Here is a 15,900-nt window from a genome sequence, read left to right as displayed (position 1 = left end):
TGGTCACATTTCTGTACTCTTGGAGCCATGGAATCCATGACTCTTTGAGCAAAGTAGAATGGTTGTGCCACTCATACTTCCACCTGTCGTATTTTTGCTGAAAGGTTATTCAGAGACGTGGACAGTTCGGGAACAGAGTGTTCAACTTTTACCGAGATTGGAACGAATACGCAGAAGGATTCGGAAATCCACACCAGGAGTACTGGATAGGTAAGTTGGCTATAAAAGAACCGGTTCAAATGCACTTATTGACTGCATTCTGAAACAGCTGTTATGCCTGAAGTAGGACTGAAACATAGGTCGATTCATATCCTACAGCGTTTGACGAGCGATCGTATGCGTAGGAAATAACATGTTAGCGTTTCGCTCTACAGATGCTCACTTCCTTGCGAATTCTTTTTTTTCCGCCGGGAGAAGTGCGAACCAACGAACCCAGTTAATAATGAACGGGAGAAAAGCAGTAACAAGCAGAATATGACAATGTCCAAAATTTTGGGCCTCACTGGTCTTTCTAGCGCTGAATTTAGGCAGCCGTGACATGTATTACAGTCATCGGCGTGCGCAGGGTTCCCCTGTGGGGGAGGGGGGGGGGGGGGGGGGAGGGCGAAGGTTCATCGCAGCGCCCCCCTCTCTCTATTAAGTCATTATTAACTGGGTTCGTTGGTTCGCACTTCTCCCGGCGGAAAAAAAGAATTCGCAAGGAAGTGAGCATCTGTAGAGCGAAACGCTAACATGTTATTTCCTACGCATACGATCGCTCGTCAAACGCTGTACGATATGAATCGACCTATGTATGGGGCAGACTTTGCGCCCTCCCCCCATGCGCATGCGTATGATTAGAATACCAGAATATGAAAGTGGAAGCCAGACACGTGATGGGACGCTGTCGCCGTTGAAGGAGTATGACTCGTCGTGGCGTCATGAAACCAGGTGTCTGTGCAAGAACTAGACGTACATATAGCGAAACCACGCGACTTAAATCGACAATAGGAAACGATGAGGGCGACATACAGAAACTAGGCGTCCAGATGGGTTGCTTTGCCCAGGTTACAATTAAGTTCACTGTGAAAGGAACGCGAGGCCTGTGGGTCCTGCCTGTCGTTCCACCGCCTTCTCTTCCCCAACAGGCGCTGAGGTCCCCTTATCCACAAGAAGCTGCGCCGCACGCCTTTTCTTCTGCCTCTCTCCTCTCTCGCGCATGTCCTTCCTTGCTCCCCATTCTTCTCTGCTTGCCTCGGCTAGCGAAAGAGGTTTCACCATACGCGTTCTCATGCTGTATTTAAAGTTGAAAATAAATCACGGTCACCATGCTTGATGTATCACGCACTTTCTTCCCTTACTTCTCTAATACTGACAACCAATATGTGTGAGGTTTGAGAAGCTGCGCACTCTCTCTTAAACCCTGATGAAGGCATGTCCACCGCTGGAAACTGTTGGCAAATAAAGATAAGAGCTAAGTTCTGCTTTTTTTTATAAAAGAACGGAACCTAACCACTAGGTGCAGTGTAGTTGATTTCCCACATGATGGGTGTGCTTCCAAGCGATTGTGAACTTCGTTCACCAGCCTGTACATGAGTTCAGCCAAGCATCTGGCCGAATGTGCGCTCATACTTATTGTACTGGTAGACGACCTGTGGCAGCAATTGTCTGCCTCCTAAAGCTGCGCTGGGTGCTCAAATATTACACTAAGGTTGTGGTACGTAGGCTAAAACGCAACCAGACACCTTCGCAGATATTTGTGGGCAACCATTTGAAAGATGAGTACTCGTCGACCACTAAGCATTCTGTAGATGTACTCATCTGCTCGTTAGAAAACGCCTGTGGGTACCCTGTAGGCATGTATAATCGAAACTGGTGCCTTCTGCCTTGAAAGCGTATGCTCTACCACTTAGTTGCCACTGCGGTATTGGTACGTGTGTGTTGCTACAACTCTAAGAAACCAACCAGAGCGGCTCATACATTCATGCTCGCTTTGTGAAGCTATGTGACGTTGATACGCTCGTGTCTTGGTAAATTTATTAGCGACGTAATCCTCTTTGGGGACACAACGCCAAATGCGCTCGACCAAGCTTCATGTAATCATGAAGATGGCAAAGCCAATTAAAAAGTGGAAGTAATTATTTAAGCATTCTTCTTGTAAATGTATAATCCTTAGTATCATTCTTATCGAAGTTAACAGTAGTAGATTATGCACTTTGAGAAAACAAGGATACAGGTGGTTATGCTGTGTTCTAACGAGGATGCGATTGTGTTATGGAGTGACTTTAGTTATTCTGCGCAATTTTCCCGTCTTCAAGTGCTACTGAATTTTTAATTACATTTACATTTGCATAGACCGACAGAACTGACTTTATCAACGACATGGCAGTCATGCACGTTTTGTTTTTCATTTTTTATAGGAAACGAAGCGCTGAATGCCTTGACTTCGGGAAAGAAAAACATGACTTTGCGCATTGTACTCAGGAACAGTACGGTAGACAGCGTCAATATATATTACAGCAGTTTTCGTGTGGCTATTGCTGAGGAGATGTACAAGGCACAAGTGGGAACTCTTCTCGGCCCACCAGGTTGGTCCTTTTATGTGTGACTAAATCCGCGTGCTTGAAATTAGCAACAAATCATTAGTTAATCTTCATTCCGTCACCATGTTTTTGCACGTTCAGAAGGATCTGGTGCCTTTAGTAACACGAAACAGAAAAAGAAAACAGAGAAAGAAACAAAGAACAGACAATAGAGAGTGCTGAAGCAATGCTAGGGGAGTTTGCGAGGAAGTTTATAATGTACTTCGCGTTGACTGCATGAAAGGCAACCTCAACTGCAATGTAAGAATTCTCTTACATTGCAGAGCACGAAACCAAGTAAAATTTATAAAACGGCTCGTTGGGGCATTCATTTCATTGCTGGTATTCGCAAATAATTTTTCTACTAATTCCTTATCCGGACTATATTAACTGTCACTGTTTATAAGCTTCATTATTTCATCTATTGTTTTATATTTTAAGATGATACAGTCCTACTCTTAAAAATACTTAGAACTTTAGGGAAACCAGCAGATAATGAAGGCAAGGAAGGGGTAGTTAATTGTTCTGTTTTAAGTGTTTTGTAACAATTGTGATATAGATGTGAAGAGAGTAAAGTGGACGAAAAGACAACTCGCCGCGGACAAGGACCGAACCTGCGACTTTCGGATCCGAAGTTCGCAGGTTCGGTCCGTGCCAAGGGCAAGTTGTGGTAACTGCGTCTAGGGGGACTCCTCGTTGTCATCGAGACGCCTTAACTGCGTCGTCGCCGAATCGCTCCCTATCAGCGCTTGTTAGTTTCATGACGCAGTACTTCACTTCACTGCTCCCAGATGTCGGCGCCGGCACGCCCCGCCTAGAGTTACTGTATATGCTACCATTAGGTAGCAGAGTTGTGCATCTGTCTTCCAGACGCCGCTAGCAACAATGCATTGCGGAGAAGCTGCCGCTTGGGCCAGATTTTGTATTTCTCTGCACCGCCGCTGCAGCGAATCTGATTGACATCAGACATCGACAGTTAAGTTAATCACCGGTCTTCGACACGCCAGACATGTCGATCGGCGACGCGGTAGGCATGTCGCCTGCAAAAACGGGGAGCGGCTTTGCCGCATAGCTGTGGTTGCTTGCCAGACCTACGCGCAACTCTGTTACCTAAAGGTAGCATATACAGTAACTCTTGTCCCGCCAACCAAGAGCACCGTGATGGATAGTGCGAGAGATGTAAGGTGCCTTATGGGGCCTCGTGCATGGGGGACAGTAGCGTGGTGGGTGGAGCGCCGGGCAACTATCGCCGCGGACGGAGAGGTCAGGGTACAGTGCCTAGAATACTTGAAGTGTGATCACCGCCAAGCGGCGCGTATGGGAACCCCTGAGGCAGCTTGGCGATGCACGGCGGAAATCCCACACATATAGTGAGTTTGTGGGCGCTTTGGACGCTGTAATGCGTACCCTGATGGTCCAGGAACGCCGGCGGGGACACAGACCACAGAACCCATGGTGGGACAGAGAAGTGGAAGTGGCGTGGAAAGAAGGCCGCCAAGCAAATCGGGAACATCGGAGGACCGTCAAAGGTCCCGACACTGAGGTATGTGCAGAGAAGTGGGCTGTGTATCTGGACCAAAAGCACACGGTGCAGGCCCTAGTTCAATGCAAGATAGCAGACTACAACCTTAGGCTGATCCAGTCCATCAGACAGGAAGGAAGATCCGCAGCACACAAGTTTTTGACATACGTCAGGTCCTTGGACAAGGCCGCCCCCTCCCGCCACCTCCACTCGTAGATGCGGCAACGGGGAAGCCGGTCACCGAGCCGTGTGTATACATTACACAGCACTTCTCCCGGATTTTCGGGGCCTCAGGCCCGACTACGACCACCCCCCTTACTGAAGAGGAGGCAGCCAGTCCCAATACTGAACAGTCTCCAGGCCTAGAAGAACCACCCTGGGCCTTCTCAAGGCTCACAGTTGAACGGGCTTTGAAGCGGGTTAGGGCCCGAACGGCCACTGGCCCCGACGGCATGCCAGCGCGCATACTAAAGTGCTTGGGAGAGGACTCGAGGGAACAGCTCGCAGAGATCCTCACGGCCATCATCGATGGCGAGCCCATCCCCAAAGAATGGCATGAGGGCAGGGTGATTCTTATCCCCAAACGGGGCGGTGATGCGAGAAACATAGAGGACTACAGGCCAATAACGGTCACCAGCGTTATGTATCGCGTATTCGCGGGAGTGATCAAAGCATGGTTTAGTGGCTGGGCGGAGACCAAGGGACTACTGACCGAGCTCCAGAATGGCTTGAGACCAGGCAGACGGCTGGGTGACAATCTGTTCGTCGTCACGCAATGTGCAGAAATAGCCCGTAGCGAGGGGAGGGCGTTGTTGTGCTGCTTTCTGGATGTTGAAAAAGCCTACGATAACGTGCCCCATGGCCCTCTATTCGCATGCTTATCTGACCTTGGACTACCACAGCTGCTGATCTCCACTATACGACGGATGTACAGCGACAATGTAGTGAGTGTGCAGTTGGGTGACATAATCACTGGCCCTATTCGTGTAAATAAGGGTCTGAGGCAGGGCTGCCCACTGTCGCCATTGCTGTACATCCTGTACGCATCCAGACTAGAGTGGGCCTTGCTGAGCTCAAACCTTGGATTCAGCATGCGTTTCAGCACAACTAGTGCCAGCGAGAATCACCACCTGCCTGGTTTGGCTTTTGCGGACGATCTCGTTCTTATGGCAGAGAGTCACCAGGAGCTGCAATCCCTCCTCGACATCTGCCAGACAGAAATCGTGAGTCTTGGACTCCGATTCAACATAAAGAAATCAGCGGTTGTCCGACTAGCTGGAGGGAGCACCGATGCAGCGGCGTTGACCTTGGGAGGAGAACCACTGGCCGCACGCAACGAGTACAGGTACCTTGGAGTCACCCTGTGTGTGGATGCAGCGAAGTACAGTCTGCACGAGACCAAGATTCGACAGGCTGCGCTGCAGGCTCAACGAATCCTCCGTCGTCGATGCCTCTGGGGTTGCAACCGCTTCCAAATGATCCGCGACCTATGGAAAATGGTTCACGTGCCGGGCCTGACTTTTGGAAACGCGGTTGTGTGCATATCGCCAACGACACGTGAGTGGTTGGAGCGTCAACAACGAGAGGTTGGTCGTGCGGCGCTCGGTGGCCATGGTCGAGTTGCCAACGAGGCGGTACAGGGGACGGCGGATGGTCGAGCTTTGAAGCTCGGGAAGCCGCCAGCAAGATTGTCTACCGGGGTCGTCTCATGCTCATGCGACGCATTCGGTGGGCGCGCCGCGTGTTCGAGTATCTTTCGGCGACATGCATGAGGACTGACTGGACACGACGACTGTACCAGCTGAAGAAGAATTATGGCTTCTTTGCAGAAGCCATTCCTACGGAAACTGCGGCTAAGTGGGCGGTCGAGGTCCGCCTGCGAGTCAGGGAAGCAGAGGACATCCGATGGAGGAAGGCTATGGAGGCCAAGTCCACCCTCGAGTGCTACAGGAAATATAAGGAGAGCATCAGTGGGTCGCACTTCTACGACAACAGTATTGGCAGCAGCTTCCTGTTCGAGGCAAGAGCTGGGGCTCTTCGCACTCTTGAGTACCGCAGAAGGTTCGACGACGATGTAGTCAGCAGCCTGTGCAGAGTTTGCGGTGTGGAGACGGAGACGCAGGAGCACCTCGCTCTTCAATGAAGGAGTCTCCCAACTGCTCCGGTGGAGGGCGCAACCCTCCCACAGGCGCTGGGGTTTCAAGTGCTCGAGGAAGATGGCAGCAGTGACGGTGGGGGTGGACGATACGTGGTGGCAGTCACGAAAAGGCGGCTTTCCGAGTGGTGGGCAAAGGTACACCGGACTTAAGACCTAGGCTGCCCTGTGCGCGTCTCCTGCCTTTATCGTGTGTTTTTCATTCCGTTTTTTTTATTCTGTTTTTTCTTCCTTTTCTTCTCGTTTTCTATTTGTTTTATTATTTTTTTGAGGTCAGGACACTGAGAGTGCCCCCCCGTTGCAAAGGGGCAGGCCGCCAACACATCATCATCATCATCAACGTCTGAGGCTGAGGAAAATGAAGAAGAGTAGATGGGCAGAGAAGGTTTTCAGGTATTTGTATAGGAAAAGCGTTGACACGCAGTGGAGAAAAATAACTAGGAGGCTCACCAGTAAATATACGGCTAGCAGTGCGGGCGATATGGCAACAAGGAGCATTAAGCGGAAGGTCAGAGAGGCGGAGAGGATTTATTGGATGACAGCGATGGAAAAGAAGCCGGCTCTGAGTAACTACCGAAAGGGAAAAAACGAAATAAGGAGGGAAAGGTTTTATGATAATTCAAGGGGAAGCGCTTTACTGTTTGAAGCAAGGTCGGGCTGCCTTAGAACACGTAGTTACAAAGCGAGATTCAGTAACGACGAAGAACAATGTACATGCTGTGGGAGAACTAAGGAAACGATGGAACATGTACTGATTGAATGTGGCGATATTCACCCAGGTATACGTGTGGGCACGAGTCTACAGGAAGCCTTGGGTTTTAGGGACAAGAATGGAAAGCTGAACACGTCCGCGTTAGAAATAAGTAAGAGACGGTTAGAGTATTGGTGGCAGAAACGTAGAGATAAAGTACAAAATTAAATAATGGGGAAAAATAAGGTCATTCTGCCTTAAGAGGCAGAGAGATGGACCGTGAATTTATATTTTTTTGGTATAATAACATAGATTTAATCAATGTGGATAAGGTATTAGACCAACATAAAACAAGAAAGTTTTTTTTTTCTTGGAGCCTGGTGGCAGACATGTCACCGCCCAGTTATAAACGGGACGCTCATAGCATCCATCCGTCCACGTCAGGCCGCCACGAGAAGCACATGCTTGTATACTCGACTGCGTGCGTTGTGCGGGCTTTTCGTGTTTTATTTTTTTCGTTTAAATGATGCCTTGAGGAGCGGTGATGAGACGACGACAGAGTCACTGTTTTGTACACGGTTGCAAGTGTGGGTAAAAATCATGCAAAGAAAAGTTGTTGTTCGGTGTGCCCAAAGAAGGGGAGGTATTTCAACAGTGGCAGCGCAACATTCCGAGAGCAGACAAGCCGCTTCAGTGTAACGCAGCCGTCTGCGAGCATCACTTCGACAAGCAATTCGTATCACGACACTTTGAACATATTATTGACGACAAAACTGTGCGTCTTGAGAGAACGAGACCGGTCCTTCTACCTGGCGCCGTACCCACCATCTTTGCCAATGTGCCTGCCTACTTATCAAAGCCCGTTCCCAGGAAAAGAAAACCCAAGGAGAGGTTGTGCCCACCGCTTGATTTGCCAGAAAAGCGGCCACGGCTGAGCGAGGTGCTGCAGCCACTGCCAGGTTAGACGAACAACTTGAATGGCAGAGACTCATGTTCGACCATCAGTGTATTCACTCTTGTCATTTTTTTTAACTGTGTGCAACATGTTTGTTCTAAAGAAAACACAGTTCAGGCTGCAATTTCGCAATTCAGTCGATGTTTCATGGGCTATCATTTGTGGAGTAAAATAAAAGAAAAACAACAGAAAAACACCTCAAACATGCAAACAAACATAGAGCTGTCCCCAGATCACATTTTAATAGTCAGGACCGTAACTAAACGGGGAGGGGGGGGGGTTGAGGGCGTTCTGACTTCCCCCTGAAGTTTTTTCACACTTCAACTTTTCGAGTGATATTAATTATTGACACGCCTTCACAGCGACCACCAGTTGCCAAAGTTAGCCGTTCTACACAAAAACACCCCCCGAAAAAAAGTTCCTGGGTGTGGCCCTGTTAATAATTCATTCTCGAGCGTCGCGTGCTGGGCCCTCGATTTCGGCACCACAACCCAACTTCGGATAAACCAGAAATTTCATGGCGCCTGCGATTACAATTTGGACTGAAGTTGTTGCCGTATCCGCATGTCATAGAAACCGCGGTTATTAAAAAAGAAAAGAAGACACGAGATCCAAAAGGGATCTGTTGCAACAGCAGTCACGACAAAAAACAAACAAAAACACCCCTTCACGAAATTCTTAAATCACACTTGCACGACAAGCATAGCTGACAAATAGAGATGCCGTACACATGTGCAAGTCGCAGAAAGAACGCAGCGTAATTTAAACGCACGTCGCTAAACACGGCCGATTAAATGCGCGGCGAGCAGACGACTACCTGGCGGGCGGACGTGTAAGCGGGTGTCAGCGCCCCCTAGGCATCTCTTTTCGGCGCATCGCGGAGCGGCCTCAGAACCGGCGGCGCGGTCTGCACACTTCCCTATTCTAGGCACTGTAGTCAGGGGTTCGATTCCCGGCTACGCAACTTTTAAATGCGAAGCATTTCTTAGCGAACTTCTGCGACTTTGAGCGTATCTATCTATCTATCTATCTATCTATCTATCTATCTATCTATCTATCTATCTATCTATCTATCTATCTATCTATCTATCTATCTATCTATCTATCTATCTATCTAGCTGCCTACGACTTTGTGCTCTCCTGGCCGTTTCGTTAATCAGATGTATACCAAAATTGGTATGGGATAACGTGATCGTGTTACGAACATAAATGACAAGTCATAACATGAAAATCATGACATGTATGTCATGAACAGCATGATTTACATTCCACGGCCTGGTCATGGGGCTCGTGCGGTCGTTCCGTTAATTTAATAAATACCAAAAGTGGTATAGTGTGACAAGAGTTCATGACGAACATAATGACAGGTCCTAACGTGCAAATCATGACACGCATGTCATGTGCAGCATGATTTAGATTACATGATCTCGGGCAGCTCGCGGCCGTTTAAATTAATGGATGTATACGAAAACTGGTATGACGAGACATTTCTATATGACGAACATAACTGACACGTGGTAACATGGAAATTATGGCATGCATGTCATGTGCGCGATGATTTACATGCCACGCTCATGGCGCACTCGCGGCAGTTTCGCTAGATTGATATACATCAAAATTGGCATTTCACGCTGTTACTGCATGAAGAACATAACTGTTGGTAACATGAAAATCATGACATGCATGTCATGTATGTCACGCTTTACATGCCACGCTCATGGTGCATTCGGCCGTTTCGCTAGCTTGACATGCACCAAAATTGGTATTGAGCGCCGCGACATTTTGACGAACGTAAAAGAGAGGTGGTAACATGAAAATCGTGATATGCAAGTCATGTACAAAATGGTGCGCTCCTGGTGCGCTCGCGGCCGTTTCGCTAGATTGATATGCGCCAAAAATGGTAATGCGCCATGTTACTGTATGAAGAACATAAATAACAGTTGGTAACATGAAAACCATGACATGCATGTCGTGTATGTCATGATTTACATGCCATGCTCATGGCGCACTCGCGGCAGTTTCGCTAGATTGATATACACCAAAATTGGCATTGCACGCTGTTACTGCATGAAGAACATAGCCGTTGGTAACATGAAAATCATGACATGCATGCCATGTATGTCATGCTTTACATGCCACGCTCATGGTGCATTCGCGGCCGTTTCGCTAGCTTGACATGCACCAAAATTGGTATTGAGCGACGCGACAGTTTGACGAACGTAAAAGAGAGGTGGTAACATGAAAATCGTGATATGCAAGTCATGTACGACATTGTGCGCCCATGGTGCGCTCGCGGCCGTTTCGCTAGAGTGATATGCGCCAAAAATGGTATTGCGCCATGTTACTGTATGAAGAACATGAATAACAGTTGGTAACATGAAAACGATGACATGCATGTCGTGTATGTCATGATTTACATGCCACGCTCATGGCGCACTCGCGGCCGTTTCGCTAGATTGATATACACCAAAATTGGTATTGCGTGATGCGACTATATGACGAACCTAAATGAGAGGTGGTAACATGAAAATCGTGATATGCAAGTCATGTACGACATGGTGCGCTCATGGTGCGCTCGCGGCCGTTTCGCTAGATTGATATGCGCCAAAAATGGTATTGCGCCATGTTACTGTATGAAGAACATGAATAGCAGTTGGTAACATGAAAACCATGACATGCATGGCGTGTATGTCATGATTTACATGCCACGATCATGGTGCATTCGCAGCCGTTTCGCTCGTTTGATATACACCAAAATTGGTATTGCGGGATGTGACTGTATGACGAACATAAATGACAGGTCCTAACATGCGAATCATGTTATGCATGTCATGTGCGGTATGATTTACATGACACTGTCATGGTGCGCTTCCGGCCGTTTTGTTAACTGGATATATACGAAACCTGGTATGGCATGACACGAGTGCGTGATGAACATAAACGACAGGTCATGCATTGTACATACCAGAATATATGTCCCATTAGCATGGCATATACCAGATTGTGGATGCATGCGTGCATGGAAAACATTCGATATATGGTGAACTAGATGGCATGGCATGAGTGATTTCATTTGGCTCAAAGTCAAACAAGGCGATGTAGGCAGCTCTTTGCTGGCTGCTTCGCATTACATCGATTCCCACAGTGCGTGGGATCTGTCGGATTTTTTTCTTCTAGTTTTTTTCTTTGCCTTCCCTGACGCATTTTGACGGAAATGCGTCAGGGAAGGCCTGGTGGACCCCGCCATAAAACACATTCGTGTTAAAGTATGACTTTTAGGAATTAGCCAGACGTTAATTCTTCACCTGGCAGTTATGTGCTAAAAGCGCGACAATAATGCGCGATTGATGCGTCAAATTTTTATGTCTAATACAAAACGCATTTCTCTGCAGGCTGGGACGGAATGAGACTCTGCGACGGCGAGAAATTTTCCACTTATGATCGCGACAACGACAAGAGTAAAGATAACTGCGCAAAAAGCTTTCGCGGCGGCTGGTGGTACAGAGCTTGCCACGCGTGCAACCCGAATGGTCTCAACCTCAATGGTTACCACGAGAGCTATGCCGACGGCATCGAGTGGAGTGTACAAGAAGGTCGAAACAAGCTCTACCACTACTCTTATCCTTCAATGGAGATGATGCTTCGGCCAGCTCATTTTTTGGAAGGCAAGGAGAATGAGCTGCAGTTTTTTGCTCGAAAAATTCCTGCTGAAATGTTCACTGAGGAATTGGAATAAAAAAATAAACAACTGGCATATGTTGGATGTCTGTCAGCTTAATACGTACGGTGCTGCCAGACGTGCTTTAATGCTCCCCACAATTGGACGACTATTGAAACTCACAAATTCAGGGAATAGGCAAAACCTTCCTGTCCATTTTAAGCAAGAATACGAAATAGACTACCCTACGCTGACAGAACTGTAAATATTTAGATTGTTTAGTATCGTAATAATTAGTTGCGCTAGAGAGATGATTACGATTACGTGTATTACACATAAGGGAATTAAGCATAAAGGGGAAATATTAGCAGCATTATGCCCGAAAATGAAAAATGAAAACGAAGCAAGGTGCTATATGGCAATACAGCATCTTGCTATATTGCCACTTAGCTATAAGCTATAACGCTAAGAAAACAGAAATATTAGAAGCGAGATTTCATACACCTGCTTTAAAGTTAATAAAGGTGGTAACATCAGTAGCTAGCATGTTCGGAAAGGTGGTTCAAACGTTCGGAGGTGCATAGTGCACCGAATTATAAGTTGCCTGTGGGTTCACAAAAGCACATAGAGACAGAAATTTCGCGAAAGTAACTCGTTTGACACCAGAACACAAAGTCGAGGTACGAAGTCGATACTTTTATTCTAAAGAGCAACATTGTCATGGTGGCGAATAAGGTATTTCTGGGAGTGAGCTGACGTACCCATCGCTTACCAGCCGGTCACATACGCCATCAACCCATTGTCACATTATTACACGAAACCACCGGATATTGCGACACACGCTCCTTTATTTCTAAGTTTTCTGTTACCGGCGTGTTGCACGTGTTGCTGGTGCCTTGCGCAAATTAAGCGCGCCAGACTGTCTGGGACGATTCCAGATTGTTGTAGATCATTTCGTTAAGAGTGCGCACCGGCCGCGAATAGTCACCATTATTCCAGAGCTTGTGCGACTACCAGCAATAAGGCTGGAAAGTTCGATGCGTGATTATGAAAGACAGCGCCTCCAAGCGATGTTCGGTTTAGCGATGGTCGACGCTCTGCTCGCCGCTATCAGTGTACAGTCTGTATTGCTTTACGTTCCCCGGCCACAAGTTAGGTCAAATAAAGAGTTCCATCTTGGACGCGCCGACTGCTGCCTTCGTCGACGTCTCGACCCCGTGATAGTGTGAATAATAATAATAAGAAGTTCCGGAACACATCAGCGTATCGCGATCGGGCGTAAGTATATACAGCAAAGGAGAACTAAAATGAACCCATTGATACTAAGAATAACTGTAAGTATTATTTCGAAACCACTTTGTCATTGTTCGCGAAGTCAGGTGACAAATCTACTATTAAGTGCCGCTTGCATTTGATTTAATGCGGCGCAGAACAGTTTCCGCATGTGCTGTCGAAGCGGTGGTGAAACCTGCAATCCCACTTTCACTGTAATAGCAACAGAAGCGCCGTAATTGTAGTTATTGCATCCCACCTACTACATTACCACGTACTAAAATCTACCGTCCGAAAATAGATTTGAATAATGTAAGCGCATCAAGCAAGGCTGCGAAAGGAGAACGAGTTTTAACGAGCGCCCGACGTCAACACATATTGGCCTAATCCTTTATCCAAAAGTCTTTTTAGTGATTTCAATTATCTATTGCTTTAAGTGAGGCACATTGTAGTAAACATGCATTTTGTTAGTGCATCTAAAGCACAGTATGCTCTAAGTTGTGCCGTAAAGGAAGCAAATCACTTCCTAATTTTTCGGCCTGTCTGTATTTTCTTAGAAGCCTCTCCTCCAGACAGGAAATCTTTTGTCATGTATGGCTCTTATTCATGCTGGTAGAACAAAAAATACATAAAGTTCATTTTTCTAGAGGCAAATTATTCTCGACGCGAAGTTTTTGAATAGGTTACGGTCTCTTCATGATTGTTCATCCACCTTGTATCGGTATTTTTTATATCTCCTTTACAATGCACTCTAACACAAATACCTCCACTATTGACTCAGAAAATGCTTCGCGAGTCAGAGCTTTTAACGAGCGCGGAATACTTCCTGAGGCAGCCTTGCGGATGGTTCAATTAAAATGTGTCAGAGAGCAACTACAGATCACTCTACTGAGATTGTGATTCGCTATGCATGTTGGCAGCGACTGCTGATATTTCACCCAGGTACATGTGTCCGTTCCGTTTGCGGTGACGTCAGATTATTGAGACAAGAGATGGCTCGCTTTTTTTTTTGTGCAGAATCGTGCTCTGTCCCGCGGCTCGTCGTCACAGAATATGCTTGACAATGGGCTGATATTTAAAAAAAAAGCAAATTTAGAATTGTAATGCATAGGTAGACCGCAATATTTACGGATATTCATGCAAGGGCATATGCTTCGACAGACGTCTGGTGGGCATCGTAACCACTAATCCGAGCTAACGGTAGGTTTTGACTTTTTCTTACACGCAGCCGTGCGAGGAAAAGAGGGTGAAGGGGTTTGATTCAATGCCAGGTGTTTCGACCTTAAAGGTCCCCTGTCGTAGGCAACACACCCACGTGACCCGCGCTTCCCGTCCACAGCACAGCCGGGCAAGAAGTTTGCAGGAAGGATGAAGATGAATACGAACAGTCGTAGCCAACAAGTTGCGGCCGAAGTCGATTCCCCTGAGTGGATTACCGGCAAATACATTGAAGCATCTTCATCATAGGCAGCTAGGAGACAGTACTGTCATTTAAGTGTCCAATTTCGGTCATGTTGTCTGTGTTGGTATATAGCGTGCGCGCAAATGCGTCTGAGCATATAATATTCATCCTGCCTGCACCTAACTGGAGAACACGGCGTTTCTCAGTCTAAAAGGCTGCTCTTTTACATAAATAGTCATAGAGTCTGAGACAATCCCACGAAAATGCTTCGCTTCGCGCATACGTCAATTGGAGCTCCGTCAACACGGTTTTCTTACTTCTATGGCCCTTGCCATCAAGGGCACCTTTTTCACTGAAGCTAAGGTTATTGTCCAACGTAAATATTGTAAAAGCTGCACATTTAGAGGCGCAAAACAATTTTAACTAAAAGGCACTATTTATGAAAATTGGCCATTTCGCAGTTCATCGCTGATGGACATTCTGCCCTGCTTTCGCACCCAGTGCCCAGGCCGCGGGTGCTCATCAAAGCAGACCGGCACATGGCATCGGGTGCGTTAATATCAACTAATGCTTGTGTACCTGGGCAATCTTGGAGTACTGACAAGAGATAAGAATATTCCGCGCGGCCTCTTGGCGCGGTATAGCCATCTACTACCGATATTGCATGTCGCTGGAGCTTCAATGTCAGGCATATATTTTCATTTGAAGCCGAACAAGTCACTGCGCGCCTCACGCACGTTAAATCACTGCGTATAGACGTCAGACTCTGCCCAGGCGGCGCTGCGAAAAACGCCGCCACCAGCGCCCTCATCGTAGCCCTGGCACTAACTGGGTAGTGCAAGGAGAGCCGCCCGCAAGCGAATGTGCATAGGCCGCAATATGACCCTCCTCTTTCGTTGGTGTCGAGGCGCGGTTTCCTGAAAATCAAGGACCTGGAAAACTTCTTCCGCAAATCCACGCTTCAGAAACAAAGGAAGCTGATCAAAGCGAACTGCGAGTACAATGCAAAATACGTTTTAGTTATTCCCGCGCGCTGCAACTCGCAAGTACTAGCGAGCATCACACGACACCGAGTTCGAGGCAAGCCCTCCGATATCCGTTCTCTAGAGCCTAAATGCGTTAAAATCGGGTGTATGCAACAGCGATAAAGTACCTACATACACGATCAATTTACTTAGCTATGCATCTTACGATCAGTGCTACAAAACTCGGTTCATCAGGGGCGAACGGCTCCGGCGATTTTCGCTTTTTCAGTTGCATTCTCCCTTAATCTCTGGCTTCCTGTGCATTGGAGTGTTTTATTACGCATCCTCAAATGGTCTCTTGATGGTCGTCTTCCGTTTGTATGTACTGCAAATGGGGATACGTGCGTGTCCACTTTCGCGGGGTACAACCAAAGGCAAAACCGTGGCCTCCGAGATAGCTACGGCAACCGCGGAGGACACGGGCGAAACAAACCTGAAGGGGGTCACGACCAACATTCTACGATTTACTTGTGTGACGCACGTGGTGTTAGCTAGTTAGAACCAGAACTCTGAGCCTTCAAAACGTACATACGTCCGCAATGCTGTGTTGTGACGACCAACTCGTCGCGGTGTGCGTATCACGCGTCTCCAGTCTGCCTCTAGCTGCTCACTTCGTGTTACACGACAAGCACCTCTGCTGAGCTTCATAGTCAAGGTTA

The 15,900-nt window shown here is 47.3% G+C and overlaps 1 protein-coding gene across 1 annotated transcript in view; it reads left to right on the top strand.

Annotated features, from left to right (window-relative positions):
* LOC119391780 (fibrinogen gamma-B chain-like) overlaps positions 1-11,638 on the top strand; it is a 101,352-nt gene extending 89,714 nt beyond the window's left edge. Inside the window, 3 exon segments of the mRNA XM_049415399.1 lie at positions 105-210; positions 2,400-2,567; positions 11,277-11,638. Coding sequence (XP_049271356.1) covers positions 105-210; positions 2,400-2,567; positions 11,277-11,620 — 618 coding nt within the window. The 3' untranslated portion in view covers positions 11,621-11,638.
* Positions 11,639-15,900: the final 4,262 nt, after the last annotated feature.

Source organism: Rhipicephalus sanguineus, chromosome 4 (genome assembly GCF_013339695.2).
Source record: "Rhipicephalus sanguineus isolate Rsan-2018 chromosome 4, BIME_Rsan_1.4, whole genome shotgun sequence".
Lineage (NCBI taxonomy): Eukaryota > Metazoa > Arthropoda > Arachnida > Ixodida > Ixodidae > Rhipicephalus > Rhipicephalus sanguineus.
Note: the sequence above shows the minus strand (reverse complement) of the source record. Positions and strands in the feature narration are given on the sequence as shown.